The sequence below is a fragment of the Tamandua tetradactyla genome, chromosome 3, assembly GCF_023851605.1.
Source record: "Tamandua tetradactyla isolate mTamTet1 chromosome 3, mTamTet1.pri, whole genome shotgun sequence".
Classification (NCBI taxonomy): domain Eukaryota; kingdom Metazoa; phylum Chordata; class Mammalia; order Pilosa; family Myrmecophagidae; genus Tamandua; species Tamandua tetradactyla.
The window spans coordinates 203,902,589-203,922,720 of NC_135329.1; the positions used below are offsets into that span (position 1 = coordinate 203,902,589).

The following is a 20,132-nucleotide window of genomic DNA, read 5'->3' on the forward strand; positions in this document are numbered from 1 at the left end:
TCCTCTTGAGAGTGTGATATACATACAAAACAAATTTCTTTATAGTCTTGCCAGGTAGGAAAAAAATGTGTGCCAATTACATCCTAAATAACAGTACAATAGAAATAGTTTTAAACTAACCTCTAGTTGACTGATCTATTAGTTAATAGATTAACTAATATTCTCTATCTCTCTGCACCACACACTACCTGGATGCTTCCAGCAATCAGGCTGCCCACTGGTATGCTTAACTCCTCTTCTCATTGCTTGGGTTCTAGGCTTATCAAGAGTGGGTTTATTTGTCCACAAACCTGTTCATGCTGGTTGTGCTTTTAAGTGTAATTATGTAATTTAATTAAATGTTGCATGAACAAATGAAATCAGAATATGAAAAGAAAGCTGCTGTTTCTTAGGAAAACTTAAGGTTAATCTTTGAAAAAAATTGTTATTTAATAAAGTAGTGAATGGGGTCAACATAAAAATTAGAAAAAATATTTTTTAGATCTTGAAGAATTCTGCACTCAGATTGTTCTGCAAATACGTTTAAGTCTTTTAAGTTTTCATTCTATTTGAAAGAAAAAAATTGATAATTGCAGTTGTTGGAAAAGGTTTCTGTAAGGCAGATGGTGAACTCCAATAATTGACTTATTTTAAAAGAAAAAGCCTTGGCTTATCTTCTGAAAATTGGCAAATGGATGTATATTGATATATCTTTAAGTTAAATTGCTTGGCATATGTAACTTTTTAATGATTGTTTACTTTGAGTGACTTTTTTCCATTAACCAAGCTGGTTTATTAGAAGAGATTTTACTATGCATCATGATGTAGAACAAAACAGCAAATCGAACTTAGAAGTTCAGAGAAGAAAGAGATTATTGTTGTTTCTCGTGGTTATATCTATCCTTAAAGAGTCTTTAAGGATAATATGAAATTAAAGCATGGCTCTGAAAGAGGGAAGGTAGAGAGAGTAGATAGGTCATTGTGAGAAGAGACGTCAGCAGTTTTGGATTTTTGATGGGGACTCATGAGGTCTGCTCAGTGGCCAGTCTCTCTGGTTTCATGTGGAGAAATAAAAGTAGGTGAGGGAAGAGCATTCTTTGGAGTTTGGCCTCTGTGAAATAGGATTGAGTTGCTATCAAAGGTTTATGAATAAAAGTGACAAAATGAAAGTGCTATGTTAGGGGAATTGCTCCAGCAGAGAGAAGGGGTCAGAGGGTTTTGTGGTGAAAAGAAGCAAGAGGCAAGGAAATTAGTTTGTAATAACTCTGTGAGCTGATGAAAACTTAGCCTGGAATAGTGCCAGAGGAATTGGAGGGATTTTATAAACATTTCATGCCCTTAAGAGTATGCATTTTATAGCACAATTAAAAAAAGCTTGATTTCTAGGTTGCTAACGTCATATCTTTTAAAAATGTAATGCACTTTCGCAGTATATGGATTGTGATGATACAAACTTAATTGCTATATTAAAATGATTGAATTCCCCTAATTAAATTACAGAAAATTTATCTTTGGTCTATGCATTTTTATGAGAATGACAATTTTTAAAAAAATATCTTCTTATACCACATTTGTCAGAAAAAGATTTTATTGAAATTATTGATGATGATGCCTGGCTTTTAGTATAGTTCCTACTTTCATTGCAATGTTATGTAAAGGATTTTACAAGTGTGGTCTCTATAATTCCATATTCATTAATAGTCTACTTACCCGACAGGCTAATTTTGTATGTCTGAAAAAAAGTTTGTAGGGATGGAGAGGACTTTCCATAGAATTCTCTGATGAAAAGTTTCCTTCTCCAATTAGATAGTAATCTCAGTCTGATAATTCATGTATGGGTTAAAGTGGTGTTTTTCATCATAACCTTGGGTCCTAGGGCTTCCGGCAGAGTCAGTTCAAGAATAGTCATGAAGAATAAGGGAGAATGTGTGTGTGTGTGTGTGTGTGTGTGTGTGTGTTTAAGAGAGACAGAGAGAGAACATCAGCCAGTTCTGTACTTATCTATTTTATATATTAGATCAGGAGTAAGCATTTGATTCAACAAAGTAATTCTAAAAACAATTGAAATTAGCAAAATTTATATTTTGACTAGTGCATTTCCTAATATAACTTATGTGGACAGCTTAAGAAAAAAAAGAAATTGGCAATATCTCTTATAATGTATCATATGGATGTACAGAATTGTGATACTGAATTGACCATAAAGCTCAGCTTGAGACTGACATGTTTGAGGGACAGGAAGAATGGAAAGATGGAGTGAGGGTACTGATAAAGAACTCACAGGGCTCTGAGCTCATTCTGGTCAGAAGTTGTAAGACATTGGCAGCTGTTGGAAGATGTCCTAGTGTCTAGATGCCTTAGAAGAGAGCCAGTTCAGAGACTGGGTGGAGAACCAGCCTTGCATGTTAGGAAGCTTGGAGGACAATAAACAGTTTTCCAGGACATGCTGTCCCTAGAACATCTAAAGAAAGAGCCTCGCTGCTTTTGCATGCGAGAACCAGAAATGCTATGTGGTTGGCCTGTGAACAAAGGTGTTGAGGGCCAAAGAGAGAAGCAGTGTATCAGTGTAAGGCTGGACAAATGTAATCTCTCAACTGTGCCAAGCACTTATACTTTGCTTTAGAATATACAATTTTGTGACTCAAGGCCTTTGACACTTTGAATAGTGAACTTGTACTGTAAATGGTGGCCTGATTGGTGAACATTTTGATGACTTGCTATAGAGAACAGTTATTGGTCTGGAGGATAGGAAAAGGTTTTATTTCTAAGATTAAAGGCTTAAGTCACTATTCTTCCTGTTGAGTGTTGACAGTAGACTTACCCACAGCAAATGTGGGAAACCTTTTATTTGAAAGTGACTGAGGTCTTTATTATATTTCTTTTCTAAACCAGTCTTTCCTTTTCAACTAAAATAACTCACAACTGAAATAACATAAGCATTACTTTGTCAGAGACACAACTGTATAACTTTCCAAAACCTTATCTAGCCCCTATGGTTAATTGGATTGTATCTGTTCACTTTTCTCGTTTTACGTTCAATGTTATTCTTTTCTATAGACCTATTAAGGGGATTTTCCTTTGTTCATACTGCTTCTACTGTACATTATTGATTTTCATTTATTGGAAATTATCTAAACTAAATAATGTTAATTAAAAGTTATTCTAATCCTAAACAAATATGTTTATACCTTTAATGTAAAGTCTTTAAAATAAAAATGTATAAACGGACACTTCAAAAAATAGAACATTTTTATTTCATTATCCAGTGAAACAAATAGGATTGCTCATTGTGTTCTAAAATTGAAGTAAGTGTCTAAGTAGCTAGAGATTAATGAATTATTATCTCTTGCCTTAATTCAATGTATCATATACAAGTAGTAGCTGTATTTAATTTAAAAGGCACATTTTTTTTTTAAATTTTAGTGACAAAATTGCCACTGGGTCCTTTGATAAAACTTGCAAACTGTGGAGTGTTGAAACAGGAAAATGTTATCATACCTTTAGGGGTCATACAGCAGAAATAGTGAGTATTTTTAATATTTTATTACATTTGTATGTTGCAGTTTCTTTTAAGAATTTTATTATAAAAGGAATGGTTTTACCTTTACAATGAGTTTTCAAATTTGTGCATTTTATATCATGGTGTTGACATGTTTTAAAAATTAATCTAGTTTTAATATCTTTCAGATACTATTAAAGAACCATATCCTGTATTGACTAAGGAGATATGTAATATGATAAATACATGTCCAATATGTAATTTTGCTTTTTATTTTCCATTAACTTGTTTCTAAAAGACTAGCTCAGTGAGGTTTGGTGAAGCTATTAAAATAACTTTTCAAATAACTTTTTTATATCATGTACAATATTTAGGCTGATTGCTTCCTGGCTATCATTAGGATTCAAATTTGCATAAATAGCTCTGATACTCTAAATAGCTTTCACGATTGGGAAAACCTTGTCCTTGGCCCATTCTGGGTTACATCTTCTAGCAATTAGTGAGATAATAGGCACCCTGTGAAATAAGAGATAACTTTTAAAAATAGCTTGCTATTTTTTTGGTAGTAAAATTTATACATATTCATCTGTAAAACTCATGGTCTTTTTATTCAACAAGAGCACATGCTATGTTCAAGGCACTCCACTGGACAGTGGGGTTATGCAGTGAAAAATAATAGCTAAAAAAAAAATAGCTGACCCATGGATTGCACTTACTGAGTGTGAGGCACTATCCTGAGCCCTTTACATATGTTAGTGTAGTTGCACCTTAGATCAACCTTTTAGGTTTACTTTTTTTTTAGAATGTACTTTCTTTTGCCTGTTTTTGTTGAAGTTTTAATAGATTTTACTTTTAGAACCTTCTAGGTTTATAGAAAAATTATACAAAAAGTACAGTGCCCCTTCACAAACACAGTGTTCCCCTTTATTAATGTTTTTCATTAGTTTGGTTATCTTTTTTACAGCTGATGAACCAATATTATTATATTATGTAATTAATTAAAGCCCATAGATTACATTAGGCTTCACTCTTGGTGTTGAGCAGTTCCATGGGCATTATTTTTTAAATTTTCAATTGTGGTAACATATATGCAATATAAAATTTCCCATTTTTAACCACTTTCAAATATACAACTCAGCAGTGTTAATTACATTCACAATGTTGTGCTTCCATCACCACGATGCACTACCAAAGTATTTCCATCACCCACAAAATATAAGTATTTTAGACCACAAGAAAGCTCTGGTTATTTAACAGGAAAATAAAGACTGTTTAGTTCTACAAGTTCTGGTACCCCCGTTCAACTTAACTTTTGATGTGAACACTTTATTCCTTATTCCGTAAACTAGTATATGGAATGGTAGTGCCAGGTCCCTTAAGAAGACTTTGTTTGCAGTTATTTCCTGTTACTACATCAGAGATGGGTTCCTTCCCTTTCCACAAAAACAGCAAGAGTAAATCTTCCGGAAGAAGCAGAAACCTCTCTTCATTCAAGTCCTCTTCATCAGAACACCAAAGCCTAGTCAAAGTTCCAAACCTAGTCTTTCCTTTTTCTTTTCAGTATTTTAAAAAGCAGTCTATCCAATGTGTGCAGTCAGTGGCTCTTAGTATGATCACAGAGTTGTGCTTTCATCACCACTGTAAATTTTAGAACACTTTCATTGCTTACAAAAGAATGCCTCCATACCAATTAGATACCCCTATTATTGACACTTAGCATTGTTCTGTGTACCGGTTTGAAAATGTTATGTACCCCAGAAAAAACATGTTTTAATCCTTATTCAAATTTGTGGAGGCAGCTTTTTTTTTTCAATCCTGATTCAATAATGTAGGGTGGAAACTTTTGACATGATGTGCCCAAACGTGGGTGGGACCTTTTGATTAGATGGAGATGTAACTCTACCCATTCCAGATGGGTCTTGATTAGTTTACTGGAATCTTTTAAAAGAAGAAACATTTTGGAGAGAGTTAAAAATGACAAAAACCTCAGCCAACAGAGGGAAAGAGAGAGAGAGAGAGAGAGAGAGAGAGAGAGAGAGAAAGAAAGCTGACACAGTCGCTTGGAGCCCAGCAGATATTGCCATGAGATGTTAAGGAAGCATGAACCTGGAGAGAGCCAAGGAAAACCAAGAGATGACAGCCAGCCCCAAAGAAGCAAAGTGAGGAACCCCCACAGGAACAGAGGCTGAAAGCAATGGAGCCCAGGAGCAAGGGACCAGTAGATGCCAGCCATGTGACTTCCCAGCTGACAGAGGGGTTCCTGACCCATTGGCCTTTGTTGAATTAAGGTACCTTTCCCTGGATGCCTTAGTTAGGACAATTTTATAGGCTTAGAACTGCAAACTTGTAACTTATTAAATTCCTGTTTTTAAAAACCATTCCAGTTCTGGTATATTGTATTCCAGCAGCTTGCAAACAAGAACAGTCTGGCATCATTACTACAATTGATGACAGATATTATAGCTTTACTGTTAACTGTGTTCTATAGTTTGCATTAGGTGTATTTTTTCCATGTGCCATCTGTATGAGTCAGGGTTCCCTAGGGAAACAGAATGAACAGTAGATATCTGTAAATATTATAAGATTTTATAAAAGTGTCTCATGTGGGGATGTATGAGTCCAAATTCTGTAGGGCAGGCTGCAAGCTGGCAACTCAAATGATGGTTTGTGATGAATTCCCCAGGAGGGGTTCATTGGCTGAAGTAGAAATGAAAGTTTTCTCTTCTGGTTGCTGAAGTCATTATTTCTGCATTTAAAGCCTTCAACTGATTGGCTTAAACATCTCTCATTGCTGAAGACACACTCTTTAGTTGATTGTAGATGTAATCAGTCATAGATGCAGTACCAGAATAAGGTGCAACTCCTTGGGTAATATTCACTCTCAAACTTGGTACCCTATAACTTAAATACTACGACATGAACAATGCAACTTATTGTCATGTAAAAAGGTGATAAGATAGAGATAAAACAAAGATATTTGCTTCCTGTAAAAATACAAATATATTCAAAACAAGGAAGTACTATTCATGCAATCACAGTCCTTATTTCTGTAACTCGTCACCTGGTCATAGTTCATATTTATCACTACCTTCTTCCACTACCCATTTCATGTTCCCTTTACCCTCAGCAAGTACCTCAGATGGCTGTGGTTCTTTGCCTGGTGAGTGATCCAGACCTTCATTCCTGAAGTTTCTGGGTATTGGTAGTCCTGTCTGTATTGGGTTGTTGCAGTTTTCCATTGACTTTAATCACAGGACATGATAGTACTAAGAGATTGCCCTAGGCAATCTCCTGTATTCCAGGAAAACTCATCTTCATCTCCATTATGAAGTTCCAGTCCTATTTCCTCTTATAGTCAGGATCAAGCACCCCAGCCAGTAAAGTAATCTCCTTCTTTCCCTGTTAATTCAGAAGTCCAAAGTGGCCAGGTTGCATTCTTAACTTCTAGTTTAATGGAATCAGTTGTGTTTCTTGGTGGAAGCTTTCCTCCTTTTGGAACTAAGACTTGTAGACTATCAGAGCTTAAGTTTACAGAGACAGGAAGCAAAAATTTTTCTAGTGTATCTCTAGGGGTAATAGTGAGTGGTGTCACTCCCATTTCCACCCCTTGATTCTTGAATCATGGCTATAGGAGAGACACCATTCAATGGACGCTGATTCAGAGCACACACAGCCTCCTGGAGAACACTGCCCCAGCCCTGCAAGGTATTGCCACCTAGTTGGCATGGTAACTGAGTCCTCAAAATGCCATTCCACTGCTCCATCAACCCAGTTGCCTCTGGATGATGGAGAACATAGTAAGACCAGAGAATTCCATGAGCATGTACCAATTCCCACACTTCATTTGCTATGCAGTGGGTTCCTTGATCAGAAGCATTGCTGTGTGCTGGATAAGGCATTCTGTAAGTCCACAGATGGTAATTTTGGCAGAAACATTGCATGCAGGGAAGGCAAACCCATATGTGGGGTATGTGTCTATTCCAATTAGGACAAATTGCTGCCTATTCCATGATGGGGGTAGTCCAATATAATCAATCTGCTACCAGGTAGCAGGCTGAGCATCTTGAAGAATGGTGCCGTATCAGGAATGAGTGTAGGTCTCTGCTGCTGGCAGATTGTTTACTCAGCAGTAGCTAAAGCTAGGTTGACATTGGTGAGTAGAAGTCCATATTGCTGAGCCCATGCATAGCCTCCATCTCTACCACCATGCTGCTTTGTTCATGAGCCCATTGAGCAATGACAGAAGTAGTTGGGAAAAGAGGCTAACTAATATCCACAGAATAGGTAATCTTATCCATTAATTATTAAACCTTCCTCTGCTGAAGTCACACTCTGGTAAACATTCAACACGGGATGCAAATATCCTCATGTTTTTTTCCCCACTCAGAAAGGGATATCCACATACCTTTTCCCGAGACCTCTTTGCCATTAATTTTTTGATCATATTCCTTCAAAGTCCCTAACAATCCAGCCAAACTATTAGCAACATCCCATGAATTAGCATACAAATGCACCTCTGGCCAGTTCTCCTTCCAAGCAAAATGGAAAACTAGGTACACTGCTTGAAGTTTTACCCACTGAGAGGATTTCCCTTCACCAGGGTCTTTTAAGGACATCCCAGAAAGGGGCTACAGTATAGCTGCTCTCCACTTTCAGGTGGTACTTGCATATATCATCCAGAGCCATCTTTAAACCAGGCCCAACTTTTCTCTTTCTCAGTCAATTGATTGTAAGGAACTCCCCAGGAGGTTATAGCTCTGGGTTGGAAAAGAGAAGGTAATGTGGCAGAAGTGGGGTCCATGGACATTTGGGCCACTTCCTCATGTAACTTAATTGTGCCTTCAGAACCTGTTTGAGCCCTGTCTCATATATACCATTTCCATTTTATGATGGAGTGCTGCTGTGGATGTGCAACTTTATGGCTTAGTGGCTCAGACAACACCCAACTTAGGCTTCATGGTGTTTTGGTAGCCCATGGTTAAGGACTCTCTACTAAGGCCCTGTAGTAGGCTAAAAGCTGTTTCTTTCTTTCTTTTTTTTTTTTTTTTTTTGCATGGGCAGGCACCGGGAAATGAACCCGGGTCTCCAGCATGGCAGGTGAGAACTCTGCCTGCTGAGCCACCATGGCCCACCCTAAAAACTGTTTCTTAAAAGGAGTGTGGTTATCTTCAGAAGATAAAAGGCTTTAGTCCAAAATCTTAAGGACCTATGTTGTGATTCTCCTATAGGGGCATGCCAAAGGTTTCAGATAGCATCTGTATTTGCCACTGACACTTCCAGCACCTTTGGATCTGCTGGATCACATGACTCAAGTGACAGAGAAACTTGCACAGCAGCCTGGACCTGGGGCAAAGACACTTCTTGTCCTGGTCCACAATCAAATGTAGCAGCTTTTCTGGTCACTTGGTAAATGGGCTGGAGTAGCCCACTCAAATGAGGAATATGTTGTCTCCAAAATCCAAAGAGGCCAACCAAGCATTGTACCTCTTTTTTGGTTGTAGGAGGGGTCAGATGCAACAGCTTATCCTTAGAAGGAATATCTTGACATGCCCCACACCTCTGGACAACCTAGAAATTTCAGAGTTGCAGGCCCCTATATTTTTGTTGGATTTATCTCTCATCCTCTGACATTCAAATGCCTTACCAATAAGTCTAGAGTAGTTGCTACTTCTTGCTCAGTAGGTCCAATCATCATGATATAATCAATATAATGGACCAGTGTGATGTCTTGTGGGAGGAGGAAATGATAAATTTCCCGGTGGGCAAGATTATGACATAGGGTTGGAACATTGCTATACCCCTGAAGTAGGACAGTGAAGGTATACTGATGGCCTGGCCAGCTGAAAGCAAACTGGTGCTCCTTGCTGACAGCTATTGAGTAAAAGCATTTGCCAGATCAATAGCTGCATACCAGTTACCAGGCGATATGTTGATTTGCTCAAGCAATGGTACCGCTAGAACAACAGCTGCAATTGGAGCCATCACTTGGTTAAGTTTATGATAAACCCCTGTTATCCTCTAAGACCCATCTGTTCTCTGCACAGACCAAATGGGAGAGTCGAATGGGGTGTGGTGGTAATCACCACCCATGCATCCTTCTAGTCCTTGATGGTGACACTAATCTCTGAAATTCCTTTAGGAATCTGTTATTGCTTCTGATTTACTATTTTGCTAGGTAGGGTTAGTTCTAGTGGCTTCCACTTGGCCTTTTTTACTATAATAGCCCCCACTCCATGTGTCAGGGAACCAATGTGTGGATTCTTCCAGTTGCTAATTATGTCTATTCCAATTATGCATTCCAGGAAATAACCACAGAATGGTTTTGAGGACCCACTGGACACACGGTGAGATGGACCTGAGCTACAGCTCCATCTATCACCTGACCTCCATTTGCCCCTATTCTGACTGGTAGACCAGAGTGAAGTGTTGGGTCTCCTGGAATTAATGTCACTTCTGAGCCAGTGTTTAATAATACCCAGAGTATCTGATTATTTCCTTTACCCTGATGCATAGATTCCTGGTAAAAGGCTGTATGTCTCTTTGGGAAAGGCTGGGAAGAAGATAAACAGTAAATTTTTGGCAGTATAACAGGATTCCTGGCTTTTCCCTTTTTCAGGGGACTGGGTTGGTGAACTGTCTCAAATCTGGAAATTGTGACTCTCCGTTTTTGTAATTCAAGTTAGACTTCTGTTCACTTGACCTAGAACTCTTGTGCTCATACAGATCAAGTAGGAATTTACTAGACTGCCCATCTATTGTACTTCTAGGTACCTTATGATCTACCAGCTGATGCCACAGATCTCTGAGAGTTAGGTTGTTTTGACTGTTTCTCTGAATCTGCTGTCAATTAGCCATGCTCACCTTGTCTTTGGCAATTAAATGCAACCACATGGCTTCTGCCAACTCTGGATCCCATCATCCCCATTTGTTTTAAGAATTCTGTCTCAGTGACAGCAGTTCCCACAGTAATATCTGACCTAGAGAGAAGGGCAACTGCAGATCTCTTCAGAGATGATCGAGCTAGTCTCATGATTTTGTTCCTCACAGTCCTGGTGAAAGTTATGGTCTCTGGACATTCCTGGGGTGGGTGAGCAAGTCTTTCATGACAAATCCAATCTGACATTCCAGATTCTCTAAGCCTTTGAATCCCTTAATCTACATTATACTAGAGCAGTTCTGGCATTTTGACCTCAGGTGATATCAGCTACCTTTTGATCCATGTTTCAACCAACCACCCCAAAAAAGCTGTTAATGCCATTTCTAACCCCTCAAACCATAAAATTGAGTACAGAATCTCTGTTTAGTGGGTCCATGTGTTAGTTTGCCAGACCTGGAATGAATTTTGCAAGAGGGGAATTTAATATGTTGCAAGTTTACACTTCTAAGGCAATGAAAACACCCAAATTAAAGCAAGGCTATTAAGATGTCCACATTAAGGCACCAACAAGAGGTTACCTTAATTCAAGGAAGGTCCATGGGTTAGAAGCAACTTTGTCAGCTGGATAGTCACATGGTTAGTATCTACCTCTCCAGGTTTGGGCTTGCTTTATATCTCATAGTGACATCTGTTGGACTCCAAGCATCTCCAGACATCTATGACTCTTTTCTCCACATGTCCGCATCTGTGTCAGCTCTGCCATGAAGTTTCTGTCAGCTCTGAGGTTTCTGTCATTTCCCTAGACTCTGTCATTTTCTAGGATCTCCAAAATGTTTCCTCCTTTAAAAACTAGCAATCTAATCAAGACCCACGTGGAGTAGGTGGAGTCACATCTCCATCTAATTGAAAGTTAATACCCACAATTGGGGATGCTGTGTCTCCATGGAGATAATCCAATCAAACTTCCAACCTATAGTGCTGAATAGGGATTAATAGAAACGGCTGCCTCTAAAAGATTGAATCAAGATTAAAAGATGACTTTTGTGGGATACATAATAGATTCAAACCAGCACAGCCCATATCAATAAATTCAGCCTGAATCAACTTTAGATTTCTTCTGCCATTTACCCACACCCTTAATTTCCACACATATTTCCTTGATTTCCATCTCAGGGCATTCCATTGCATTTCATCTGGTGAAGCAGTATTAATCTCTCCAGAGAGAGGAGTGAAAGCTGTTTCTTCAGGGGAGTTGGTTACAGGTTTATCAGGCACTCTCCTTAGTTTATTGTAGGTATAATCTGTCATAGATGTAATCAATTTACTGGTGATTTAAGTCCACAATATGTCCTCACAGTAATGGTTATGCCAGTGTTTGCATGACCAGACACCTGGGCATCATTACCTGGCCAAGTTGAAACATTAACTTAGTCATCACATCATCTTATTATTAACACTATATAATAGTGATGTACATTTGTACCAGTTCATGGAAAAACATTCTTATCTTTGTACTATTAACTACCTTCATCACCCACAACAGGGTTCACTAAGTTATACAGTCCCATGTTTTATCCTGTAGCTTCCCTTCTAATGACATACATGACCCTGAACTTCCCCTTTCAACCACATGATTCCCTCTATTCCCACTGTTAATTACACTCACAGTAATTTGCTACTATCATCTCTATCCTTTTCTAAGTATTTAAAATCAAACATTAAAAATTCTGCACAAATTAAGCAACAGCTTCCCATTCTCTACCCTCATTCTGTCTTCTGGGAACTTATTTTACTCCATGTGTTTGGTCATTATATTTAGTTTATATTAGTGAAATCATACAATATTTGTCCTTTTGTATCTGACTTATTTCACTCAACGTAATGTCCTCAGGGTTCAACCATGTTGCTGCAAACATCAGGACTTCATTTCTTCTGGTAGACTAGGTTTGCTTCACATTTTACAGCTGAGGATACTGGGGCAGTAGAGAGGTTATATCTGTCCAAAGTCACAAGAAAGACATTTTCATTGTCCTTATAAAGTGGCCAGATTTTCACACTCCCTTTGAATTTTAGAAATATTTTCTTACTATATAGTTTTTAGGACTACATTCATATTTTTCGTAGTCAACAACATCCATCCAAGAAATGTTGACTAAATATGAATCATGCATGAGCCCTGGCCTGCATGCTTGGGGTACTAAATAGAGTTGGATACAGTTGTCTTCTATCCAAGACCATATGATAAACTGTGAGTGAAGGAGGAAGGAGAGACAGACAGTGGCTACAGTATAAAAGTAGAGAGGGCCACCTAGGACTCAGAATCGGTGGCCTGAGCCAGTGACCAAAGCCCTTGATTTGTGAATGGGCCTGATGAGACCCAGAAAGCATGGATCTTCGCATTCTGTTTTTGTTTTTGTTTCTTCTGTGGTCTGGAATGGCAGTGGGAGCCCGTGGCCCTCCATTCTTGAGCTGGGTGATGGGAGACAACAGGTAGCCTCTTGCCAAGAGAAACGACTTCAGAGTTTACCCTGAGGATAGCAGGTTACTCATATTTAGTGCTTAGTTGTATATTTGTACAATGAACTAAACCGAATCTGCTAAGGCAATTGCATCTTGAAGATCTTCTGTATCAAATTAATAATTTGATACTCTGTTTCTTTTAAAAATTTTCTTCCATTTCATGTAATTTAGGTGTGTTTATCATTCAACCCTCAAAGCACGTTGGTGGCTACTGGAAGTATGGATACAACAGCCAAACTGTGGGACATACAGAATGGAGAGGAAGTGTTCACTCTAACAGTATGTTAATTATGTTAATAATTTCAAAGATTTTATCCTTTCAATAGTTTGTGTAAGCCTGTTAATTGCATTATTCTTGTTTGTATTTTTGTCACAAAATAATTTCTAAGTTAGCGGATATTTTTGAGCTATTGTTTTACAAATTGTAGTGTAAGAGTACTCCAGTTGGTTTGATGGCTGTTCAAAAGACTCATTGGAAGTGCTGGGGAAGCCAGATAAACCTTGTGTTTTGACTAGTTTTAGTCTGTAAAGCACACAAGCTATAACTTAAAGTCCTCTGTCATCTCTCTGACTCAAAGCAAATTAGGCAGAAGCTAGCCCTTGTTGGAAGAAGAACTGGAGAACTATGCCAGAAGTTTCCTTAAAGGGATGTTAGCACTCTTCTCCTCTACCCTCCAGTCTTAGAGTCCTCCAGAATTACAAAGTATGAAATGACAAGGGCAAGTAACAGGAGGTGAAAAGGCCAAAGGGTGCTGCCCTGCAGAGGAAATGCTGCTAGTGTAATAACCTACAGATCCTTGTCTGTCATTTCCACTGCATTTCCAGCACTTTCCTGGGACCCACTACTCTCTGCCGCTACCCCAGCCCAAGGGACTCAAAGGACAGTGGATCAATCCTTCATGATTATCAGTGGGTACATTGGATGGAAAATCCATAGCTTTCTTGTTTTTCCAAAAATTATAAGGGAATTAAAAAAAAAATACAACCATTTTCTAGGAAGGCTTTTTTAAAAAAAACCAAATATGGTCTAAAAAAGGGGAAAATAACCATTTTTAAGTAGCATTAAAGGTTTTCCTTTCTTAAATCTGAGGAGCTGATATTGTCACTCTAAGTTTACTCTTTTCTGACCTTAGTTCTCCCTGTTTTGTGGGTTACTGCTTTTTCATTACTTCTTTTAGGCAAATGGAAACTACATTAATTCTTGTAGTTTCAGCTAACATTATTCCTTATTCTAACTGTGCCTAAAAATATTTGGGAGAATTAGTGTTACATTGCATACACTATCAGTACCAGAGAATACATTTGCTTTGAAATATAATGTTACACTACAATTAATTTTGTCATTTGGAATCAATCAGAAATTAATTTATAAATGAGGTTTATTAATTCTTTGCATTCTTTAATAAAATGCAATAATTATGTAATTGTTAATTTCCTAAAATAATTAGTAAAAATAGGACTATACCTGAGCAGGATCCTAATATGAGAATCATAGAATTTACTGCAGAGAGGGCGATTCTTTCCATTGTCTCATACAGCTTGATCCGTCATCACTAAATGGCAACCAGATGAAAGTCAGGCCAGAGGATGTGTATTTATTAACCTATTTCATGTTTAAAATTGAAATTTCAAATTATCATAGAAATTTTCCTTTTTGTAAAAGTTGTTAATTTTTATTTCTTGAACTGTTTTCTTTTACCATTCATTTACTAATAACCCTTGAATATAACACTTTTTAGGAATCCCCAAGAGAATGTGAAGGAAGCCCTCTGATTTCTTAAAACATGCCATCTTTCTCTTCTCTTCCTTTTTTAAAATAACATTATTAAACTATTAGTTACATATCATAAAATTAACTTGCTTTAAATGTAAAAGTGAATGGTTTTTAGTAAATTTATGGAGTTGTGCCGACTATCACCATAATCTAATTTTGGAGTATTTCTATTTCTCTGAAAAGAAACATAGTGACCTTTTGCAAAGTCACCCCCATTCCCATCCCAAGCCTTAGGCAACCACGAATCTACCTTCTGTCTCTATAGACTATCTGTAGGCTTTCCTAATATTTCCTTTTAAACCATGATATTATACGTTTTAAAAATTGTTTTGTCTACAGGTGTACATGATGATACCTGCTCTCTTTCTAGGGTCATTCAGCTGAAATCATTTCCCTGTCCTTTAACATGTCGGGAAACAGAATCATCACAGGCTCTTTTGATCATACGGTTGCAGTGTGGGATGCTGATACTGGAAGGTAGTCTTATTATTTTAGCCTGGATTAGAGTGTTAAGAAGACACTCTCTGTTATATTAGTTAAATTTTGTATCAACTGTGTTTGGGGCTCCACAGGAATAGGGCACATTGAAAACACAATTTTTTTTCTTTCTTTAAGGATATTTCTGAACCACAAAAATATGCGTTTCATAAGAATGCTGAATGAATAATGCCAAATAGCAACATAAAAGTAGAATGTTGACAGCTGTATGGTTATATAGCCTGATTGTTTAGTCCTTGTGCTATATAATCAAATATCAATGGCCTGCCATTGTGGTAGGCAGGGGTATCATGAAAAAATGAAGTTTATAGCTAATTTCCCTAATTTAGTTTAGTCTAAGAACTTCAATTGCCTTCCTAATGATTTTTGGTCCAAGTTGCCAAGAAGTTCACTAAATTAGCTTATTTGTGTTACAAATCCAAACTCTGAAGTTGTCTGCAGTTTGATAGAGGAGCTAATTATGAGGGATAATGACCAAAATATATGGAACAAGAAATGAGCGAGAAGCAAAGGCCTTTCAGATATTTGACAGGCAGATCCTGAATAACTAGGGGTTGATTCGTCTGGTATAATAGTACTCCCTTATGGGAGTTATTTTCAGATTATTATTTTTCTAGCTGTTCCTTTCTGAATTGTTAGGTCTTCAGTAATATTATCTTTGAATGTTTAATATTTTAAATGCATATGTTTAAAATAAAATTAGTAGCCTACATGACTCTTTCTGACTGTAGTAGAACCCTGTTTGTTTTTCCATCGAAGATGTCATTTTGTGAAAACCAGCATTTAGATTAATTTACATTGATGGGCTTGACCTCAATATTTGTGTACATATCCTGAAATAAGGTATCTTTCACCAGTTTTAATTATTTCCATTTTGTAGGAAAGTGTATACCTTAATTGGTCATTGTGCTGAAATTAGCAGTGCATTATTCAACTGGGATTGCTCTCTAATACTAACTGGATCCATGGACAAAACCTGTATGGTAAGCTAAAAAGTATCTTTCTTGCATCAGTCCTTTTTTACTGAAACAACATATTCATTGTAACATTAATAAATGTCAAAGGTCCTGTACATTAAGATGTTAATTTGAAATAATCATTGGTACTTATTTTTATTTCAAGTTTCTGAATTCTCAACTTTGAAGGGATTATGATGTAAACTATTTTAATCGACTGAACTTTATTTAGAGATCTTATTTTAAAAGGCACATTGTTCTTAACATCTTTCTGTTCATTTATCAAACTTTGATTAGAGTGAGCATCAAAGAGGCTCAACACTGTCTCTCTGCCTCTAATTTTTTGTACTCTTAAAAAAACGCTTAATAAGAGCTTGTGGTCTGGAATTATTATTTGATTGCATGTCAAGTGTCTTACAATTTATAGTGTCCCTTCCGTTCTCTGGCACTTATAGTTTCAGATCAAACCCTTTTCATTTGCTATCCTTCATATATAAAGAGAAACTCTCCACTCCAATCAATAAAGCAAGCACTTTGAGACTTTTTCCTAGTGAGTGGGAAACTTGTTCTGATCCATTTTAAATGTCTGACTCTGGTCATCTGTATGACTAACGTGTGTCTTGCTAGAGGGCTGGCATTGGTCTCTGGTCATGAATCAAGGCAAAACTAACTGAACACATAAAAATTAGCTACATGATTTTGGCAAAGTTATTTAACTATCTACAAACATATCATAATGACTACTTCTGGCTGTCTTCTCACTTTAGACAGGAAATCACAGTCTTTTTTTTTTTAATTGCAGTTGTGGGATGCTACAAATGGGAAATGTGTGGCAACCTTAACAGGCCATGATGATGAAATACTAGACAGCTGTTTTGATTACACTGGAAAGCTTATTGCAACTGCTTCAGCTGATGGTATGTAATCTGTTCATACATTTACTTTATGGAGAGATTTATCCTTTGCTTGATAAATATGTATAACTCTACACTAAAAGTTATTTCCTTGATGACCAACTGTGATGGAGACTTGATCTGCTCGAACTCCATGTTGACCACCTATGTTTCCATGCTATATCCATATTGTATCTGTGATAACTATTATGATACCATATTCTGAGTCATCTCCTTGATGATTATATATGATGCTACACTGTGTCTTCCTCATCAGCTTGACATTATCCTTGGTGCTATAATATGTCTGCTTTATGTTCCTGATAATTATGTATGATGCTGTACTATATCAAATCTTCTCAGTAAATATAGATGATACTATACTAATATGTCATCTCGTTATTTGCACATATGATTTTGCACTATGTTTGTGCCACCTAATTGGTAATGATATTTTAGATTGTTATATGTATCTTCTCCTTGGAAACTTTGTATGATGCTACACAGTGTGTGCATTTGCCTCAATTCCATGAAGACCACATGTGATGCTTCACTCTGTCATCTTTCTGTTTATAGGTATGACATTACATTATGTCTATCTCATCTCTATGATGATGATGTGTGAGGATATACCATATGTACCTAATCTTCTTGATGACCATATGTTATATTTGCACCATCATCTTGAAAATTATGTATTATGCTATGCTATATTTTCATCAGCTCCTTTAAGACCATTTTTAGGACCATTTTTCTAGCTATACTATATACATTATCTCCTTAATGATAAGTTAAAATGCTCTTTGATGACATTTCATCATACCACACTGCCATATCCTGATCACCAAGTAAGACAGTGCATTATGTATGCTTCATTTCTCTGATGACCAGGTAGATCCCACACTGTATATGCATGATCTTGATTATCATGAATGATAAGATGACCTTTGTCATCATCTTAAAACTTATGCATGATGTTACACTATACCTGAGTCATCTTGAATGCGTGTAGATATTATACTATCTCTGCATCATATCTGTGATGACATGTATGATGCTACACTATGTCTGTATCATCTCCTTGAAAGCCACGTGTAATGCTGTGTAATGTCCATATAGCTCAGCGATGACCATATATATTGGCATTCTATGCATCAGGTCTTGGATAACCATTTGTGGTACTAAAAAAATTTAGCTACTAAATGAACACTTGACAACTATGTATGATGCTACACTATGTTTATGCCATGTCCCTTGATAACCACATGTGATACTATACTGTGTTTCCATCATCACCTTGACAACCACATGTGATGCTATAATATGTCTGTATCACCTTCCTGAAGACCACAAGTGATGCTATGAATGTTACATATGATACTATATTATGCATTATCTCCATGGTAAGCAGATATAATGCTATGATGTATCAACTCCTTGATAACCATATGCGATTCTCAAGTATATCATCTTTTCAACCTCCATTTTTGATGCTACATCCAAATCATCCATCAATGACTGTGTATGAAGCTAGGCTAAATTTACATCATCCCTCTGATGACCACATATGATGCTACACTGAGTCTGCATCATATACCTGATTATTATGTTTCAAGTCACAGTATGCCTTTGCCATCTCCTTTAAAACCATGCATGATGTTATGTATTTATCCAGTCCATTATAACCATGTATGACACTATACCATATCTGTGTTACTTCCTAGAAATCCACATAAAACGCTAGAATATTTCTATCTCATCTTTCTGAGGAACATTTATGACATGCATTATGGCTATGTTACCCTCTTAATGAAAATATATGATTCTAAATTATGTCTGGACCATATCTGGGAAATCATTATTGAGAATATGCTTTGTGTATTTCATCTCCTTGAATGTTACATATGATATATATTATGCATTATCTCCATGGTAAGCAGATATAATGCTATGATGTATCAACTCCTTGATAACCATATGCGCTTCTCAAGTATATCATCTTTTCAACCTCCATTTTTGATGCTACATTATGATTGCACTATCTCCCTGACAACCATGTATGATGATTATTATGTGTGTGTCATCTGCCAATGGCCACATATGACACTACACTATTTTTGTATAATCTCCTTGACAACCAAATATGATGCTACACTATTTCTGAGTCATTTTCCTGATAACCATATATGACATTTAAGCAAGTCTGCATCTTCTGTCTGAAGAAGATATATTTTGCTGTGTTATGTCTCCATTGTTTTCTTTTTTTTTTCCACAATCACACAGTCACATTGTGAAAGCTCTATCATTATACAATCAACTTCAAGAACATGGCTACTGGAACACAGCTTTATATTTTCAGGAAGTTCCCTCCAGCCTCTCCATTACTTCTTGACTAACAAGGTGATATCTATTTAATGCTTAAGAATAACCTCCAGGATAACCTCTCAACTCTGGAATCTCTCAGCCATTGACACTTTATTTTGTCTCATTTTGCTCTTCCCTCTTTTGGTCAAGAAGATTTTCTCAATCCTTTGATGCTGAGTCTCGGCTCATTCTAGGATTTCTGTCCCACATTGCCAAGAAAGTCCATACCCTTGGGAGTCATGCCTCACATAGACAGGGGGAGGGCAGTGAGTTTGCTTGTTGTGTTGGCTGGAGAGAGAGAGGCCACATTTGAGCAACAAAAGAGGTTCTCTTGGGGGTGACTCTTAGGCCTAATTTTAAGTAGGCTTGACCTATCCTTTGTGGGGTTAAGTTTCATATGAACAAACCCCAAGATTGGGGGCTCAACCTATAGCTTTGGTTGTCCACACTGCTTATGAGAATATCAAGAATTCAACTTGGGGAAAAATCCATTGTTTTCTTGAACCCACTTAAGATGTTACACTATGTCTTCATCATGTCCTTGAAGAAGACGTATGCTTTACCACATATCTATGACACCTCATACTTAATATATGATACTACATTATGTATATCTCATTTCCCTGATGAACATTTTTATGCTATAGCATGTCTTCATCTCTTTAATGCTTCTATTGTGGGTCTATGTTATCTCTGTGAAATTGCACAAGACACTATACTATTTGTAGGTCATCTTCTTTGGAACTATTTATAGTGCTGTCTTATGTGTCAT

General features: G+C 37.1%; 1 protein-coding gene across 5 annotated transcripts in view; it reads left to right on the forward strand.

Annotated features, from left to right (window-relative positions):
- The window catches only part of DAW1 (dynein assembly factor with WD repeats 1), a 95,225-nt gene that overhangs the window by 59,436 nt on the left and 15,657 nt on the right, over positions 1-20,132 (forward strand). For all 5 annotated transcript variants that reach the window (XM_077155342.1, XM_077155341.1, XM_077155344.1 and 2 more), the window contains 5 exons: positions 3,403-3,502; positions 13,047-13,154; positions 15,020-15,126; positions 16,028-16,130; positions 16,906-17,020. In XM_077155342.1, the coding sequence (XP_077011457.1) occupies positions 3,403-3,502; positions 13,047-13,154; positions 15,020-15,126; positions 16,028-16,130; positions 16,906-17,020 (533 nt within the window). The remainder of the gene's footprint in view (positions 1-3,402; positions 3,503-13,046; positions 13,155-15,019; positions 15,127-16,027; positions 16,131-16,905; positions 17,021-20,132) is intronic.